This window comes from Apis mellifera, linkage group LG1 (assembly GCF_003254395.2).
Source record: "Apis mellifera strain DH4 linkage group LG1, Amel_HAv3.1, whole genome shotgun sequence".
Lineage (NCBI taxonomy): Eukaryota > Metazoa > Arthropoda > Insecta > Hymenoptera > Apidae > Apis > Apis mellifera.
In genome coordinates this window covers 24,653,346-24,671,409 of record NC_037638.1, presented here as the reverse complement: position 1 = coordinate 24,671,409, position 18,064 = coordinate 24,653,346, and the positions used below count along the sequence as shown (strand labels likewise).

The 18,064-nt window shown below is 21.5% G+C and overlaps 2 protein-coding genes across 10 annotated transcripts; one reads left to right on the top strand and one right to left on the bottom strand.

Moving 5' to 3' along the window:
- Positions 1 to 403: 403 nt before the first annotated feature.
- On the bottom strand, positions 404 to 2,594 carry LOC409189 (growth hormone-inducible transmembrane protein). 4 transcript variants are annotated; one of them, XM_623238.6, is made up of 5 exons: positions 2,258 to 2,594; positions 1,970 to 2,189; positions 1,493 to 1,604; positions 776 to 1,393; positions 404 to 701 (listed from the first exon to the last, which is right to left on the bottom strand). In XM_623238.6, the coding sequence occupies exons 2-5, from the start codon at positions 2,169 to 2,171 to the stop codon at positions 614 to 616; spliced, it is 1,020 nt and encodes a 339-aa protein (XP_623241.1). In that variant the 5' UTR covers positions 2,172 to 2,189; positions 2,258 to 2,594; the 3' UTR covers positions 404 to 613. The 4 variants fall into 4 exon arrangements, with proteins under 4 accessions (XP_623241.1, XP_006571560.1, XP_006571561.1 ...); XM_006571497.3 differs by having other exon boundaries at positions 2,370 to 2,569; XM_006571498.3 differs by having other exon boundaries at positions 2,272 to 2,546.
- Positions 2,595 to 3,539: 945 nt separating this feature from the next.
- On the top strand, positions 3,540 to 15,549 carry LOC726178 (hrp65 protein). Of its 6 annotated transcripts, none has more exons than XR_001706415.2 (11): positions 3,540 to 3,881; positions 4,841 to 4,993; positions 5,085 to 5,303; positions 5,492 to 5,793; positions 6,045 to 6,340; positions 6,435 to 6,625; positions 6,931 to 7,051; positions 7,462 to 7,481; positions 15,015 to 15,071; positions 15,230 to 15,320; positions 15,517 to 15,549. XR_001706415.2 is itself a non-coding variant. In XM_016917786.2 (9 exons), the coding sequence occupies exons 1-9, from the start codon at positions 3,678 to 3,680 to the stop codon at positions 10,598 to 10,600; spliced, it is 1,716 nt and encodes a 571-aa protein (XP_016773275.1). In that variant the 5' UTR covers positions 3,540 to 3,677; the 3' UTR covers positions 10,601 to 11,837. The 6 variants fall into 6 exon arrangements, 2 of the variants coding, with proteins under 2 accessions (XP_016773275.1, XP_016773276.1); XR_001706417.2 differs by having other exon boundaries at positions 6,955 to 7,051; positions 15,253 to 15,320; positions 15,517 to 15,545; XR_003304558.1 differs by having other exon boundaries at positions 6,955 to 7,051; positions 15,517 to 15,545.
- Positions 15,550 to 18,064: the final 2,515 nt, after the last annotated feature.

The following is an 18,064-nucleotide window of genomic DNA, read 5'->3' as shown; positions in this document are numbered from 1 at the left end:
AATTATCTGCAATGTGATAGCAATTATTACTATCTATTGAAAATAATTATTATATTTCGCATAATTTCCAATTTTAAAAAATTAAATGAAATTTATAAATATTTCTTTGATAAAACTAATGTGCAATCATTACAATAGATTTTAAACATGTTGAAAATGACATTAAATCTATTTCACTTGCATTAATATAATTCCTTGATATTATGCACAATTGTATCACATTCATAAATCCTTTCACTGTATCTTAATTTAAAATTAAGTAAATAGCTTAAATTTATAAAATATCTATAATTATACACTTAATAGTTGTATCTTACTTTGCTCTCAAACAATATGCTTGAGAAATGACAATAAACTGCATTTAATTTTATCGCTAATAATTGAAATATAAATTTCTCCTCTTTGCTTAAAAAAAACTTATTTTTTATATTTTATATTTTATTTTAAGTAAGCTAATAATTTACATATCATCTTAAGATATAACATAAAGTAGATTATATTTGTAAAACTTATTTATTGCAAAATAATTTTAAATACTAAATCACGACATTTTCCAAACATCATACGAAAATGGAAATCCATAATTTCTGAATTAGCCTATTGGAAAGTACTTTTAATTTTTTCTTCTGTTTCCTCCATTCACTAATATTGTAAGAATTCTTAGAAAAATATTTACTACATCCATATAAACTGAAATTGCACTGAAATAAAAAATACAAATATATATAAATTTGCATATATTTTAAAATTTTTCATAATTATTTAAATTACTTACTTATTAACTGGATCATATGGCCTTGCAAGTTGATTATAAGCTGGGTAATTTTCTGCTTGTTTAATAATTTTTTGAGTATCATACAAAAGAAGCATTGAAAATAGCACCAAACCACCATATAAGGATATTGAATATAAGCCAGATCCAAGAGCTGTTGTAGGTGGCAAAAATATTGTACCAACACTACTTGCAAATACAAGTCCCAAACCAATTGCTAATGGACCTCCCATATTCAAAAACTTTTCATTTGGTGCACAAATTGCTACTACTGATAAACCACCAACTACACCAGCAGTATACCATGCAGCTCTAAGTACCAATGGTCCTCCAAATAAGTAGAGAGGTGCAAGAAATGCACCAATAGTGCCAGTATGAATTAACCATGCTATTTGTTTTGCACCAAAACCTTCTTTATATGGAATAGACTGTAGCAATATTCCACTACCCCAAACAGATGCTAAAGATACAAACATGGCAAGCCATCCTTGACGCATTATTAAACTCATAACAGTTGGTGAACGTATACACATTGCTGCAGTTGCAGCACTAGTTATTATAGATGCACCAAGGTACATATATGTAGTCTTAATTCTATCCTTTACATATTGAGGCCATAATCTGTAAAAAATTACATAAATATTTTATTATAATTTGTATTTATCTCATTGATAATATTTAATATTTTTTTTAATTGTAATGGTAGTTAAAAAAAAATACTTTGCATAATCTATAGCTCCCATGGATGGCGACAAACCCAAACCATAATAACATAAGGAACCTAATCCTATTACAGCACCACCAGCAACAACTCCTTTTCCAATAGTAAATGCTATGCATATAAAAATATTTTTATTAGTAAATTTAATTAATTTTATTAATACTTAATATAATTATAAATATTAATATTTAATATAATTATTATATATATATATACAAACATTCATAAAAATACTATAATTTACCATATAATAAATTTTAGTAAAGCTTAAAAAACATTTAAAAAATGAATTTCATTGTTATTTTTTAAAGTTTTAATTTTTAAAATTTTGTAGTAATAAACAACTTGCAACAGTTTATTTGAAGGAATTTATAATTTCTATAATATATATATGATTGTAATTGTATTATATTATATATTACATGTATAATTTATATTGTTTTCATTTAAAATTTTTTTATTAATTAATATCTTACCTGTTTCTCCCGCAGGTGCCATTGCTTGTTCTGAAAGAGAAGTTGATTTACGAGTAGATCTTGCAAATGTGCTTCGTCCATCGTTAGCAAATAATCTTGTAGATTGAATTCTCGGAATAAAAGGTTTCGAATTAATTGGAGTTTTCAGTAAATTAACTAAATTTGGTGAAATACTGCTTCGACATACTCTAGCGAGCATCATTTTTGTACGCTATTTTATCTGAAATATAAGATATGATTAATAAAAACAGCATGACATTTGTATATTAATCAACAAAAATTACACACGATTTTGAACTAACTAAGTCTTAAGTATTTGAAAGATATTCACATATCTATCAAAATTTATTTAAAACTCCAGAGCAATATCTTTTCGCAAAAATTTCTTGTGATTACTCACAGACGCAATATGCTGCAATTGTCACGACTATATCGATATAACCGATATCTCGAACTACCAGCAATTTCGTTGGTCTACATTCACAATTTCATATACATGTTTATACAAAGTTGTTGCAAAAGATCTCACTATGGGAAGAGTGGGAGAGAATAATAGTGGAACAAAATAGGAACTAAGAATCATGACAAACGTTATATTATATAATGAAACATCCGTCATTTGTTCCCCCACTTTCATTTTTTGCATTATTATATTATATATTATAATATTTTTCCTATTCTTTCTAGTGAGATATTTTCTTACAACTTTAAAAATAAATTCTATAAAGATAACAAAATTATTTACGAATGAAGTACCATCTTTAATGCATATAAATATTAACAAGATTTTCAATATATTATATTTTATTAATTTATATTTTTTGATTAATTATATTATATTGATATATATATATTTTAAATTACAATATATTTACCGATATAAATGATCGAAAATCAACAAACAAATCACATAATTGTTATGATTTCATTTTATTGGATGAAAATATTAAGATTGCTTTATGATTTTCTATAAAATATTCATTATATTTATTGTATATTTTCATGAAAATAACTTTTTGTATATATATATATATAAATATATAATTTTGTATATATATATGTATAGTTATATAAATATAATTGTCTAAATAATTTTAAGAACAATTTATCAAATTAAGTTTTTTATTGTATTTTATATATATATATATATATATATATATATATTTATTTATTTATTTATTTTCAGTAACATAGTTTGATGAAAATATTTTTAAAAGATATATCAAATTATTTGTAAATTATAGATCTTATAATTATTGTTAATAATTCTGTTTTAAATAAAAATAGAGACTAATATTATGTTTATAGTTATATAAATTATAAAATTCTCTTTACTAATAAGTAAAATTAAATTTTACAAAATATTAAGCATTATCAATAATTATAAAATCTAAAGTTAAAATATTATTTCCGGTTAATCTTGTTTGATAAATATGGCAACATTACATTTATAAACTAACCAATCATATGTGTTCATAGTTAATAAAACTAACCAATCATTCCTTTAGAAAGATGTACCTATAATGTACCGGAAATAATGTTACATAGTGGGGGTAATTCCTCTAGTAGATCTCCAACTTCGCTGCTTCGTTCTCTTCGTTGTCGGACGCCATAGTGAACGCTTCAGTTTGCGAAGGAGTGAATCGGGTTCGTTCGCGAAAAAGTTCGTTTTTTCTTCAAACGAGCATATATTTAACTTGAGCGAACGATGGCAGGAGCCGAATCACCAAATGTAAAACAAGAATCGCAGAATACATCTGCAGAAAATAGTAATGAAAATCCACGAGAACGAAATCCACCCGGCGGTGGTGGTGGCGGTAATCGTGGACCGCGTGGACGAAAAGGAGGAACACGTTTTTCTGGTGGACGCGGTGGCGGAATGGGTAGTGGAAATAGAAATAATGATGGACCGGTAAGAATTTCATATTTTTTTTTATATAAATTTCCAGTATAAATTATATTCTTCGTTTCTACCGCCATATTTGCTATAAAATAATGCGTAATACTTTTACCGGTTTTAACTTTTTATTTTAATTTTAATTTTAATTTTAATTTTTTAAATATTATTATAATTTTTGTTTGTATTATATTTTTCAATATTTTTTTTTTTTGCATTTTTTATTATCAAATGTAAATTAAAGATACGTTTCTTTGATGTTTAATTTAATTAAAGTTTCAAATTAATTCTTTCAATTTTATTTAAACAATTATATTAAGAATTCTTATAACTTATATAATACATTGAAATAAATTAAGTATAATAAAAAAATTTTTAATAACAAAATTCTGCAATTTTCATATTTGATAAATCTAACATAAGATGTATATTAATAATTTTACAACTACAAACAAATAAAATGTATTTAATAAATATTATTTTTTTATTAGAATTTCTATATATGAGAAACAATTAACATATCGATTTTTCGTCAGGGTAGTTACAAAATGGCGTATATAAAATATAAGATGGCGAATAAGTATTCTAACTTCACACGTGGTTAAAAAAAATTTATATATATATATTTATATAAATATTTTTTCCAATATCAATATAAAATTTAAAAAATAATACTCTTTTTGATAATAACATCAAGTTTTCTCGTAAAATTTAAAATTTAATCTTATATATAATGTAAAAATAGTGAAAATTGTCATTATTTATCTTTATTTATAAAAAATAAACAAATCATTGCAAATAAGATGGTATACTCTTAAAAAAAATTATTAATATTTGTTATTTGATAATGTTAATAGTTAAAATTATTTTTAAAATTTTATCTAAAATTCCATATTTTTTTTGTATTTTAATAAATTTTAATTACATGTTTAAATTTATGTTTTGAATTATAAAAGTTATTTTAAACATTATAGATGAAAATGAGTGATTCTATGGATGGAGGTATGGACAATACAATGAATGAAGGAATGGGTGGAGGAATGGGTATGGGACGTGGTGGTGGAATGCGTGGTGGTAGAGGTGGCCGTGGAGGGACTGATAGAAATATGGGAAATCGTTCACAAGATGTAAATAGAAAATAAATAATTATATATATTGATATAAAGTATTTTGTATATTATAAATTACAATTATAATTTTTTCAATTTTTATAATTAGGATCGTTTAATGGAACGTATTATGGCCATTAGTGGTCCTACACATGAATTACCATCTCAAGAAACCACAGAAAAAAAATTCAGTGGTCGTAATCGTTTATATATTGGAAATTTAACAAATGATGTTACAGAAGAAGAAATCCAACAGATGTTTCAACAATATGGTGAAATATCTGAACTTTTTGTTAATAAAGAGAAAAACTTTGCATTTCTTAGAATGGTAAATTTAATATATTTTTTTTCTATGTAATTTTCATATATAAATAAAATGATTAAAATAATTACCGTTTGATGGAAAATAATGATAATTTATGGCTGCAATTTTATATTATGATAACATTTTTTGCATAAATTTATGTAAATAATTTAAATTTATTTTAAATTAATTTAATTGTTTATTTTTTATAGGATTATAGAGTAAATGCTGAGAAAGCAAAACATGAATTAGATGGTACAATGCGTAAAGGTCGTGCACTCAAAGTACGTTTTGCTCCTCATTCTTCAACAATTAAAGTTAAAAATCTTACACCTTGGATTTCAAATGAATTACTCGAAAGAGCATTCAGTGTTTTTGGTGAAATCGAACGTGCGATAGTTATAGTGGATGACAGAGGAAAATCTACTGGGGAAGGAATCGTAGAATTTTGCAGAAAACCATCAGCCCAACTCGCTCTACGAAAATGTACAGAAGGATGCTATTTCTTAACTGCGTAAGTTTTTGTAAAAGAAAAAGAATTGTTTTTTTTCTCTTCCCAGCGCCACGCTTGTTTGAAATATTTAATTATCAACAAGTGCCTAAATATTTGTTATACTGGGGAAAAGAAAAATTTCCTATAGGAAGCATGATACAATAGATATATGTATTGTGTGCTGACAAATGGAATACAAAATTTTAATTTGAAATAATTTTATTAAAACAATTCTTTGAAAAATATAAAATATTATAAAATTTTTATTATAGCTCTTTACGACCAGTGGTTGTTGAACCATTTGAACAACAAGATGATATTGATGGTTATCCAGATAAAAATTTACCACGAAAAAATCCAGAATTCTTTAAAGCTCGAGATATTGGACCAAGATTTGCACAAATAGGAAGCTTTGAACATGAATATGGAACAAGATGGAAACAACTCCATGAATTGTATAAACAAAAAGAAGAGGCACTGAAACGAGAAATGGCAATGGAAGAAGAAAAATTGGAAGCTCAAATGGAATTTGCACGTTATGAGCATGAAACTGAATTGTTACGAGAACGTTAGTATTTAAAATTTATATAAAAATATTACTTCAATATTCACATCAAATTCAAAAGTGATGTTTTTCATAAATTCACTTTGTTTAATTATAGAATTGCGCATGCGCGAAGCTGACCGTGAAAGACAGAAGAGAGAATGGGAAATGAAAGAAAGACAGGCTGAAGAACAAAGGACACGTGAAGAAGAATTAAGAAGACGACAGCAAGAAGAAATGGCAATGCGTATAAGGAGACAAGATGAGGAACTACACAGGCGTCAACAGGAAAATAATTTATTTATGCAGGTAATTAATAATTTTAACAAAAATAAATTTTCAAATTAAAAAAATTTTTATAATAATTAAAATTTTAACATTACCATATTACAATACAAGGAACTAAGTATTAGAATTATTTAAAAAATACATAGGTAAAAAATAAAATTCTGTGATAAATTTTTATTTTTTGTTTGGTTAAAATGAAATTTTTTTTATCATTTATATTACAAATACTCATTATCATTATAGAATAATAATGGAGGATATAATACATTCACAACATTTATGATTTTTAATTGGTCAATTCATTCATGCTTTTTACTAATGCTTAGGGTTATGTTCCCTTTATATTTAAGGAGCAAGCAATGAGAAGAGGAGGTGGAGGAGGCATGGGAGGGAAGAATTATGATTCTGTTAGTAATAGTGATCGCGACGGATATGGTCAACCTGATGGTGAGTTTTAAATATTTCATTAAATAAATATTAAATATCGTGTTTTTATATGAAATTTTTTTAATTCTTGTATGAAAATTTATTTTTTGCAGATTTTAACATATTTTTCAATATGATTAATAACATTTTAATTCAACTACACTATATGCAGATATAAATAAATAGTTACATTGATTTTGTTTTATTAGGAATCAAAGTTTATAAAAAGTATCACTATTAGAAAACTCAAATATTAAGTAAAACTAAAAAAAAGTTAGTAAAATGAGTAAAAATGAGTAATTTACTTGTTTAATGTTATATGGTGCATAATTTCGATTAAACTTCTTTTCCATTTATATTTTACACAAAATTTTAATTCATAAATTAATTATTTAAAATAATTTTTAATTGTAAATTTTATTTTATTGCAGGTGGAAGCAGCATGCCAGTGGTAATGTATCCCATTGAATTATTATTTTATATATATATATTTTTTTTAGAAAAATAATTATTTATTTTTCCTTAAACTGTTTATTTGATTTTTTATTTATGTGTATTTCTATTTAATGATATTATGAAACAAATTATATTTATATACGGGAATTTTTCGTTAGAAAAGTTGAACTGCATTTTTGCATGATAAAAGAGTCAGTATTATTAGTGAAGATATATTCTGAAAAAAAAAAGTGAAAAGAATTTCACGAATATTTCCATGAAGCATGCTTTCCAAAATATTATTAATTAGGGTTCTAATGTCTGCAACAATGCCAATTTTATTATAATTAGTTTAATAAATATTTATATGTCATTAATAATTTTGAATAATTGGCTAACATGTGGAGGTGTCAATGGGCATTCAACCTTTCTATTTGGTTATAAAGGGAACTATTTTTATAGCATGGACAGGTGCAAAATTTTTAATAATTTGCTTCTGTCTTTATGAAATTAAAAATATTATTTTATGATCTAAAAGGAAAAATATATTGATATTATATCTTATATTTTGAATCTTTTATATTGACATTATAAATCTATATAACATATTATAAATCTATTCTTGAATTTCTTCATTTTCTTCATTCAAGTATAATTATATTAGTGGCATGCTTTTCTATTATCTATTAGAAACAATCACTGAAATGTTAGATTATTTGTACTTTTCAAATTGATTGGATTATATAATAATATTATGTAAATTTTATATAAGGTTATTAACAATAATTTAAGATATAATAAGTCATTTCTGTTGAAAGAAATTCATCATAATATTTAATATTATTTAATATGGCATTATTATGATAAATACTTATAGGCGATGCATATTTAAAATTTGGTCTTAGGTAGTAATTTTCATTCATTCTAAACAATATAAAATATGTTTCACAAATAGGCAGGTTAAGGTTTTATTGGATGAATTCTTCTATCTATAATTAAATTCTTCATATTTTAAATGTACTAAAATTTCAGTACATTTAAGCATCATTTATTTTTATCTAGATACTATATATGACTAATTTCACACACTCAATTTTATCTATAGGATATCAACAATAATATTTCTATAAGTGTCTGAAGAAATGAATTTTTTTTCTAATTTTATTAATGATATATTATTATGTTATGACTTCATTTTTGAAATTTTTAAAATATGAATAATTTATATGTAAATATGATTTTTAAATAAGATTTTAAAATTTTTACTCATATACTATAGAAATATTCTTTAGACACATTAATAAAATTAAGACTAAAAACTGAATTAATATATTTTGTGCCACATTGGTCTCTCCATATGCTTGCAGACAGGAGGCTCTGTCTTCTATTTTCTCTAGCTGTATTAAGAATTATATCTTATGTACTATGGAACTATTTTTATATAAAATTTTAATATTAGAATTAAATTTAATATTTCTTCATTTAATATATATGAAAATTTGTTTGTAGAATAATATAGTTCCATAGTAATAATTTGATATTTATTAACCAACAAATGCCCAACTACTAATATATATTGAACATTAATAGAACATAATCACTTGTATTCAGAAATTATTTTTATTTGATGTATATGTAACTTATTTAAAATTGAATTATGATTTAAATATAGTTTCTGAGTACAACAATTTTGATATTTATATATTATAATTCTTTATAAATAACAATAAATAACAATTTAAAATAATCTTTATGATATATAATTTACGAAAATATGGGATTTTAAATCTATGAATTTTTCTATATATATTACAATGCTCATTTTAAAATATTTCACATGAATTCTGTGGTATAAATATTGTATAAAGTTTGCTAAGAGATCTTGATCACATCTCTTTGTCACTTGTTTCAATATTTAAACTTCAGAATTATAAAGTTTTAATATTTAAATTCAATTTTTGTAATATTATATTCCAAAATACTATTCATATAATAAAATGGTTATATTTTTAAACATAATGTTAAATGTGTTAGGCATTTAAATTATGAAAATATATAATTAGAAGATAAGGTTCTAGTTCTGTGATGCTTAATGTTTTAAACATATAAAAATTTGTATGTTTAACAATAAGCACTCTGGCATTTGATATCTACTATATTATGTATCATATTTCATATATAAATGATGAAATTTTAAAAATTTTAAAAATTATGAATGTTGAATAATGATGGTATATTTTTTTATGATGGATTCAATTTCTAAATTACTTTAATAGGAATCTATTAATATTTTTTACTTCTGTTTTAATTCTTAAGATTAATACTAAGCTTATAATTTTATGACTCTTATATCTCAAAATATCATTTATGAAAATATATATTAACTTCCATATGGAAAAAATTACATATAAAACTGTAGGTGATATTTAATCTTTTAAATATACTAAATCTAAATGTACTATATCATTGATATATCATCATGTGATATGATTGTATGTTGGGCATTTGCTTGGTTTAATAAGGGTAATCGATGTCAAGAAAACGGTATTCTGAAAGCAGTATAATATTATCCGTATATGTCATTTATTTTAGTGCGTGTATTAATCACGCATTCCATTCTATTAATGTTGTACGAGCAAACAACATCTAACATTGTGTTTTCCCCTTTCTTTTCTATGTGATTTGACGAAAATTGACGATGACCTGTGCTGCTGTCAAACATGGATGGTCGCCCTGAACCGTGAAATGTATTTATGGTACATCCAAAATCTACTACAAAACACCGTTATTCATCGTATAAATGAAAATTGTTGGCATTCGCTTCAATTATATTATCGGTGCATAACTTTCGATTTTGACGTCAAATATCGCTTTGTTTTTATTTTACGTAATAATTAAATTCAACTTATCTATAATGATGATTAGGATCCGAAATCTTTCATGGATGCTTATAATAGTATGGATCGTGGTGGTTATAATGATGATCGTGGTCAAATAATGGATTTGATGGATATGAGGGTTGATATGGGTAATATGGGTGGTGGTCGTGGAGGTAGTGGTAGTAGTGGACGTTGGCAAGGTGGAAGTGATCGAAATCGTCAGGACGATTACCCTAATAAAAGAAGACGCTATTAAAAATACAGTATTAAAAATAACTTTTTTTTAATAATTGAGAAAAAATATTTTTCCGATAGTTCGCAGTTGCATTCTTCAGTCATTTTTTCCGACAAGTTTCGCTATTGATCATCTTTCACATTTTATATCATAGGAGAATATATTAACGAGAATGAATAGGCAGACATGAAAAGGGATATATAGTGTTTAAAAAAGAGTGATTTTATATCTTCCTTATTGGATCTGACTTCATAACATCGGAAATCATTTTGCTGATAAGAGATTGCTGTGTTTTAAACAGTTTTTAAGTTATAAAAACATCTAACAAATATAATTTTGTGAATGTATATTAAATACAAGGGACTTTTCATAAAAAGGATTTAATTTAATAGTACTAATCTATTTCATATATTGACAAATTCTGTATACTTTTTGACAAAAATTCTTTAAGGCATAAATATCAAGATACTGTTAAAACGTTAACTAACACAATTATATCATTCTTTAAGTATAAGAAAACATTGAATTGATATGTCTTTAATTTATTAGAAATTGTTCTTTAAAAAACTCTAAAAAGAAGGGATGTATATAATGAAAACAACTGAACTTCAAGTTTACAGTATCATTTCATAAAATTTCATATCCTATATATCGTCATATAGACGAAAATATATTCATTGTCAATTAGCAGTTCAAATAAAATAATTTCGTGGAAGTTTTATTTCGTGAAATAGTATGTAAATATTAAAAATAATGTAGTATATTAATTTTTGGTACTATTGTATTACTATACCATATTATATTATTCATAGTTTATTTTCTTGATTTAGTAGTCCTCCCGAGGTGAAAGTATATACTCTGATAGTATTTTTAGTTTTGTACTTTACAAAAACAAAAAAATTAGTTTATAAGTGAAGCGTTTAACATTGACTGAAACCAATATCTCAGTCACTTGTTAATTTATCTTTCTAATAAGAAATAAAATTGCATAAACGCGTGTGTACGTCAGTATCAAAGATAGTTTTATCTAGTGCATTATCCATATTCATACATATTCATATTTTTAGTTAATGATGGTGTAAATGTCACCATGAAAGAAAGTAAATGCAATGTTTGCATTACTTAAAGCTTTATAACAGTAATTATGTTAGACTAAGCATATATCAACAAAGTAATCTGCAATTGTGCTATTCAAATTTGTGAAGGAATTTATTTGACAAAAAATAATTTTATGAATAAAGGTCTACATATATCTATACGTAGGAATAATTTTTTATTTATAATTAATCTTTTTAATTGTAGACATTTCGCGAATTTCACGTGACATTTGAAAGATAATGCGAAAATTCGCTATATCTTTATTGCTTTTAATATTAATCCTTATCAGATGTATGTCACATCTGATATTTTTACAATAAATAATATATATAATAATATATATCCAATTTAACTATAAATCATGTAAAATAATTATCTGATAAGGATTAATTTATATCTAATAATGTATGATTATAAAATTTGAATCTCTATTATAGGAAATTAATGTTTCATATAAATTTATTTCTGCAATTTTTAATAAGATTATGATTATATATTATATAATCAATTTTATTCATATTTTATATTTTACTTTGTTTTTAAAAATTAAAGAAAAATTATGCTCTGGGTTTTAAAATTTATAGGAAATCATGAATTGATATATCGAAAAAATTAAATAAATAAACTTATATGATAATCTAATATTTATATGATGAATTTATATTCTTTTCATAATAATATATCTAAAGAAATTTTAAGATTTCAAACGCATATTTATATTAAATAAAATCCCAATGATATTTATCATGGGTCTATATTCACTAAAACAAAAAAAATTTGAATATGAATTTTTTAAAAGATTAAAAATTAAAATAGGAAATGACGGTATTTTCTATTTTGGTTACTCTTATTAAAGTGAATATTTACTATAGTAAATAATTTTTTTCAATTTTAAAAATAATTTTTTTTTTTTGTAAAATAAATTCATATATTTAAAAATTTCATATATTTTTTTATATGAAAAAATTTGAAATATGGAAATAAATTTAAATTTTAATATTGAAATTTTCTACAATTGTAAATAGTTAAGTATAACAAAAGATAATTAAAAAATTTAATTTTTAATTTAATGTACAAATGTTATAAAAAAAAAGTTTTTTTTTTTACTATCAAAAAATATTATCATATATTTTTTTCAGGAAACATCATAATAGACAATCATGCATGTATAATTTGTTATATAATATGAATTTCATATAAATTTTTATCATAAAAATATCTCTTTTAATAATTTCTTATTTTATATTATTATATTTATTATTTTATTAATTCCTATTATATTTCTTATATTTAATATAATTTTTTTCTTTGAAAAATTTAATCAAATTATTCATTATGTGTTGTATGTACCTACGGACATATCAAAAAATACATTTTATAAAATTTTTTATAAATTATTGACATTTTTCAAACTTCAAAATATTTTATTTATTTATTCTCAATTTTATAATTAATATATCTGATATAATTTTTATCTTTTGTGAATTAAATATGAATTGTCATTAAAAAATCGTTTTTAAATTAATTTACTTTTTTTCTCAAAGTAGATGCTTATAATAATAACTAATTTATAAAAAATGCATAAATATTACACATTATATTTATCATTAAAAAAATCTGAATTTTTATAAATTTTATATTTTTCAAATCCTTGTAATAGGATTTGATGAAATATATTTATGCAATGAATTCTCTTTATTATTAAATTCTCTATATTAAAAAATTTATGCATATATAAATAAATAATGTATATGCATAAAAAATTTTAAAAAGGAAGAATCGCGACTTTTTTTAAACATATCACTAAACTAATTATAAAAATTGAATATCGTTTAAATATGATCTTTCTTTCGAAAATTTTTTTAGACAATTGTATAATTATGAATATATATATATATATATACACATTTTTTATATTTAAATTATCCATCTACTTTATTGAAGAAAACAACTATACGAGTGTATGCAATTGTTTGCAATTATGAAATAACAGTATAAACTGATTAATCAAGAATCTCTTAACGGAGGAGAAACTGCAATGACAAGATAGGCTTACTTACTTGAAACTACTAGTCAATGAATCTACTGGTATGAGGTGAGTAGATTTTGTAAAACTGTTATTATGCGTAATTCTATTTTAATCTTCGGGTGGGACATTATATGAGTATATGGTAAAGATTATAAAAAATTAAATAATTTAATTACTAATAAAATATTTAAAATATAAATATTATATTTATTTATTATATATTTAATTATTTTTTTCATATTTTCTTTTATTTGATATTAAAAATAATATAAATTAAATTTCAGTCATAAAGAATTTTATATATTTGAATTTATAAATCGTAATATCTTCATTTGTAATCTTTACCAATGAAATTATAATTGTTAAATTATGAAACTTCAAAATTCACAAATAAATAGGAATTTATTAGTTTATTTTATCAATCATATATTCAATGTATTATCGTCTTTATATTAAATATCAGGATTAATCATTTTATTACATGATTCAATAAAAATTTAATACTATAAATTTATACAAATTTACCAGCCTAGATCATGTTTTTACCTATGACAACCAAAATATTCTTATATACCAATTTTAGCAAAGGTTGTCTGGGTTCATTATTGAAATCTAGGCTGATATAACTATAATTAATTGTTATTTGAACAACAAAACTAAAATATATCGGCTATTCTGCTCTCTGGGTGGTAAATGTATTTGGATCATTATGCGATATATATAATTACGCAAAATGGAATTTACATATTATTTAAAAAACCTGAATATTTTAATATTTAATATTTTTAAATGAACTACTTCATACATAATCACTTATGATAATTGTGCAACATTTTGTTTGAATATTTTAAAATATTTTATTCATTTGGGAATATATATTTTACACCTTAAAAACTGCACATATAATATTTTTAATATATATATTTTTTTAAAATAACTAATAAATGCAAACTGAAACATTGAGCAGTTGCTTCTTTATATTACACATTTACTATATATATATATATATATACTTATTACATAGCATGTTACACTCACATAAAAATTTAATTGAAAGAGTAGAAAGTGTTCCATAAAATATAACAAATCTTATATTTATATTTAACAACGAAATATATTTTTTAAATATAAAATTTTGGAAGAATGCCTTATAACAGTTTTATTGTCAATTTTATTTAGCAGATGTTAACTCATAATTTATATGTTAAACATGTTAATTTATTACTTCTTGTATTGAAAATTAAATTGCTTACATATTATATATATTTTTTTATATAAAATATATATATATTGGTTTTATGTTTACAGATATTTATAGCAACTGCTGGCTGAGGAAACGAATAAAACACATTGAAAAATAAAAAGGTAAATTTCCATAAAAATTATATGTTTAATTATCTATTTTTTAACTATTTCTTTTTTTGACTAATAATTTTTTAATCTCAATTCATTAATTATTAAAATTTTAAACAAATTATAAAAATATTAATCATTTTTTCTTATAGTAGAATTTTTATTTACAGATCATTTATTGCATTTATTTCAGCATTTCATATGTACTCAAGATACAAATAGAGAAAAGGAATGTGTACAAAGGAATTTTAAAATTATAAGGTTTATTTTAATTTCTTTTCTATTTTTTTTTTTTTTTTACTAAACAAAATTAAATTTTTTTATAATATTTTTATAACAAATAATTATTTAAAAAATTTAACTTTTATTTTATTTATATTATTTGAAATATGTTAATTTGAAAATTATTTTATTACTTGACATTTATATATAATATTAATAAAAAAATTTTTTGCAGGTGGAAAATCTATAATTGAAAATTAAGAATTAATAAAACAGAACATATTATCATAATCTTTTTAAAGATTATAATTATTTTTGAAAAATATTTTTATAGAAAAAGTGATGCATATGTGAACTATCTTTATAATTATAAACTATATAATTTAAGATAAAATAATTTTTACATTGAAGCCTTAATAACTTATTAAATTTTGAATATGTTTTTAATAATAGTTATATCACAATATTATAATTAGTATGTGATATTTAATAATATATAAAACAAAAAATTTGATATCTAATTCTATCATTCATATATACAAGATCTTATTTTGGATTTTCCACATAAAAGGTAATATATATTTCTTTAAATATTTATTATATATTTTTAAATTGAATTAATATTATAAATATAAGTATTTTTTCTTATATAATTTATTTTACAAAAATGATATAAAGTATTTTAAATATAATGATGATTTTCTTTCGGGTCTGAACATAATGAGGAATCTTTAAAATCCCAACGTGTACTGAATAAATAAAATATTATATATATAAATTTTTAGCATTATATTCAATTAGTAATTATATTTTTTTCTTTCAGAACGCTAAAAAATGCTATGAGATGGAATTATTCAAGTTAAGGTGATTACTTATTTAATATGAATAATAAATAATTATAATTACCCGGATAAATGTTTAAATTTTTTTTTTAATGCTTATTATATATATTTCTATCATTGCTTGATTATTTCTTCGTTATTTATGATTTTTCTGATATTTATGAATTTTTTTCTAAGTAAGTTATATATATAAATTAAACAAAATATATATAAATTAAACAAGTTAATTTAGTTTAAGATTCCAAACATTTAAACGGGCAATATTGTATGTATTTTAATATAGATTTATTGTGATGAAATTTTGGCTAGAGTCCTGAATAAAAGATGACAATATTATTGTTCGTACATTATACTGATATTTAAAACATAAATAATAGAATTGATTATTTAAATAAAATTTTATAAATATAAAATTTTTTATGTTGCAGCATTTTACATCAATATATTATCAACATTACAATGAATTATTCATCAATTTTGAAAAATTTCTTTTATACTATTCGAATATTTTTATTATCGTATTTAAAAAGAAAATTTATTGTATTACATATTTTCATGTTAAAATAATATTAAATAAATATATTTTTGTTTTTAATATATAAAATTTTTACATTGAATTAAGTTATTATCATTAGACATTAAACTTATTTTATATTTAATTTTAAAATTTCATTTTTTTTACAATTATTTTTAATTTATTTAGAATAAGAAATTTTTATATTTAATTAAATATATTCTTAAAGATGCAATCTATCATTATTTAAATTTTAATATAATCTGTAACATATCTTTTTTATATACTCATAAATAGTTAAACATAATATTAAGAGAATTTTCTTTATACTTTTTTCCTTTTTTCATTTCCTTTAAAGAAAGATTAATGGATGTAATATTTAATATAAATTTTAAATTAACTGAATTTATGATAAAAGTAATATATTAATAATAAATTTATCTAAAAGAAATTTAAAAGATTAATATCTACAAATATAAACGAAGTTAAATTTTAATAATTTAATTTTTGAAAACTAATTCCATGTATACAAGAAATTAATATATTTATAAGATATCTTTGAGAAGAGTCAATTTTAAAAAACACAAAAATAAAAAATATAAAAATATCGATAGTACTTATATTAAGTTATATATATTAATTATATTTTATTAATTAATTTAAATTTGAATGAAACAAGATTTTATTTTCATTATATTTCATCTAATGCAAACTTATAAAAAAAATTTTTAATCGAGATTTTTTTATAATAACTTCTGTATTTGTTTTAATTTCTACAATTGACTCTCTAAAAGTATATCGTGAATATATTAACATTCTATATATGTTATATAATATATATATATATATATATTTACAAACAATATTTTATAAATATAACATCTGTTTATTTAAATAATTTTTTGTAAAAATTGCTATTAAAGCTTTTAATTAATATATGATTTTTAATATTTAAATTATAATTCTATAATTCTAATAAGAAAAATTTGTTATAATTCGTTTGTAGTTTAACAAATCAATATTTCCTAAAACATAAATAATTAAATTTTTTTATTTTGATAATTAATGCAACGGTATAAAATTCATTAAGATAAAAATTTTCATCTTCATGGTATATATATTATCGAATTTTAAACGCAACGCGTTTCACATTAGATACATTTAAATACATTTAATTATTGCATAACGATTAATAACACGTATGGTATATTTTCCTTTTATATTTTAAACATTACCGTTAGTGATGGAATCGAAAGTTATATGTAATATATTGAGTGTAATACAAGTGTAAACAAAATAAATATTGAAGATTTTAATATTAAGTTTTTAATTGATTTTTTTAATTTTACTTTAAACGCTTAAATATTTTTATTTCATAAAAATTAGAAATATAAAAATATAATATAGATGATTTTTCACAAATTTTT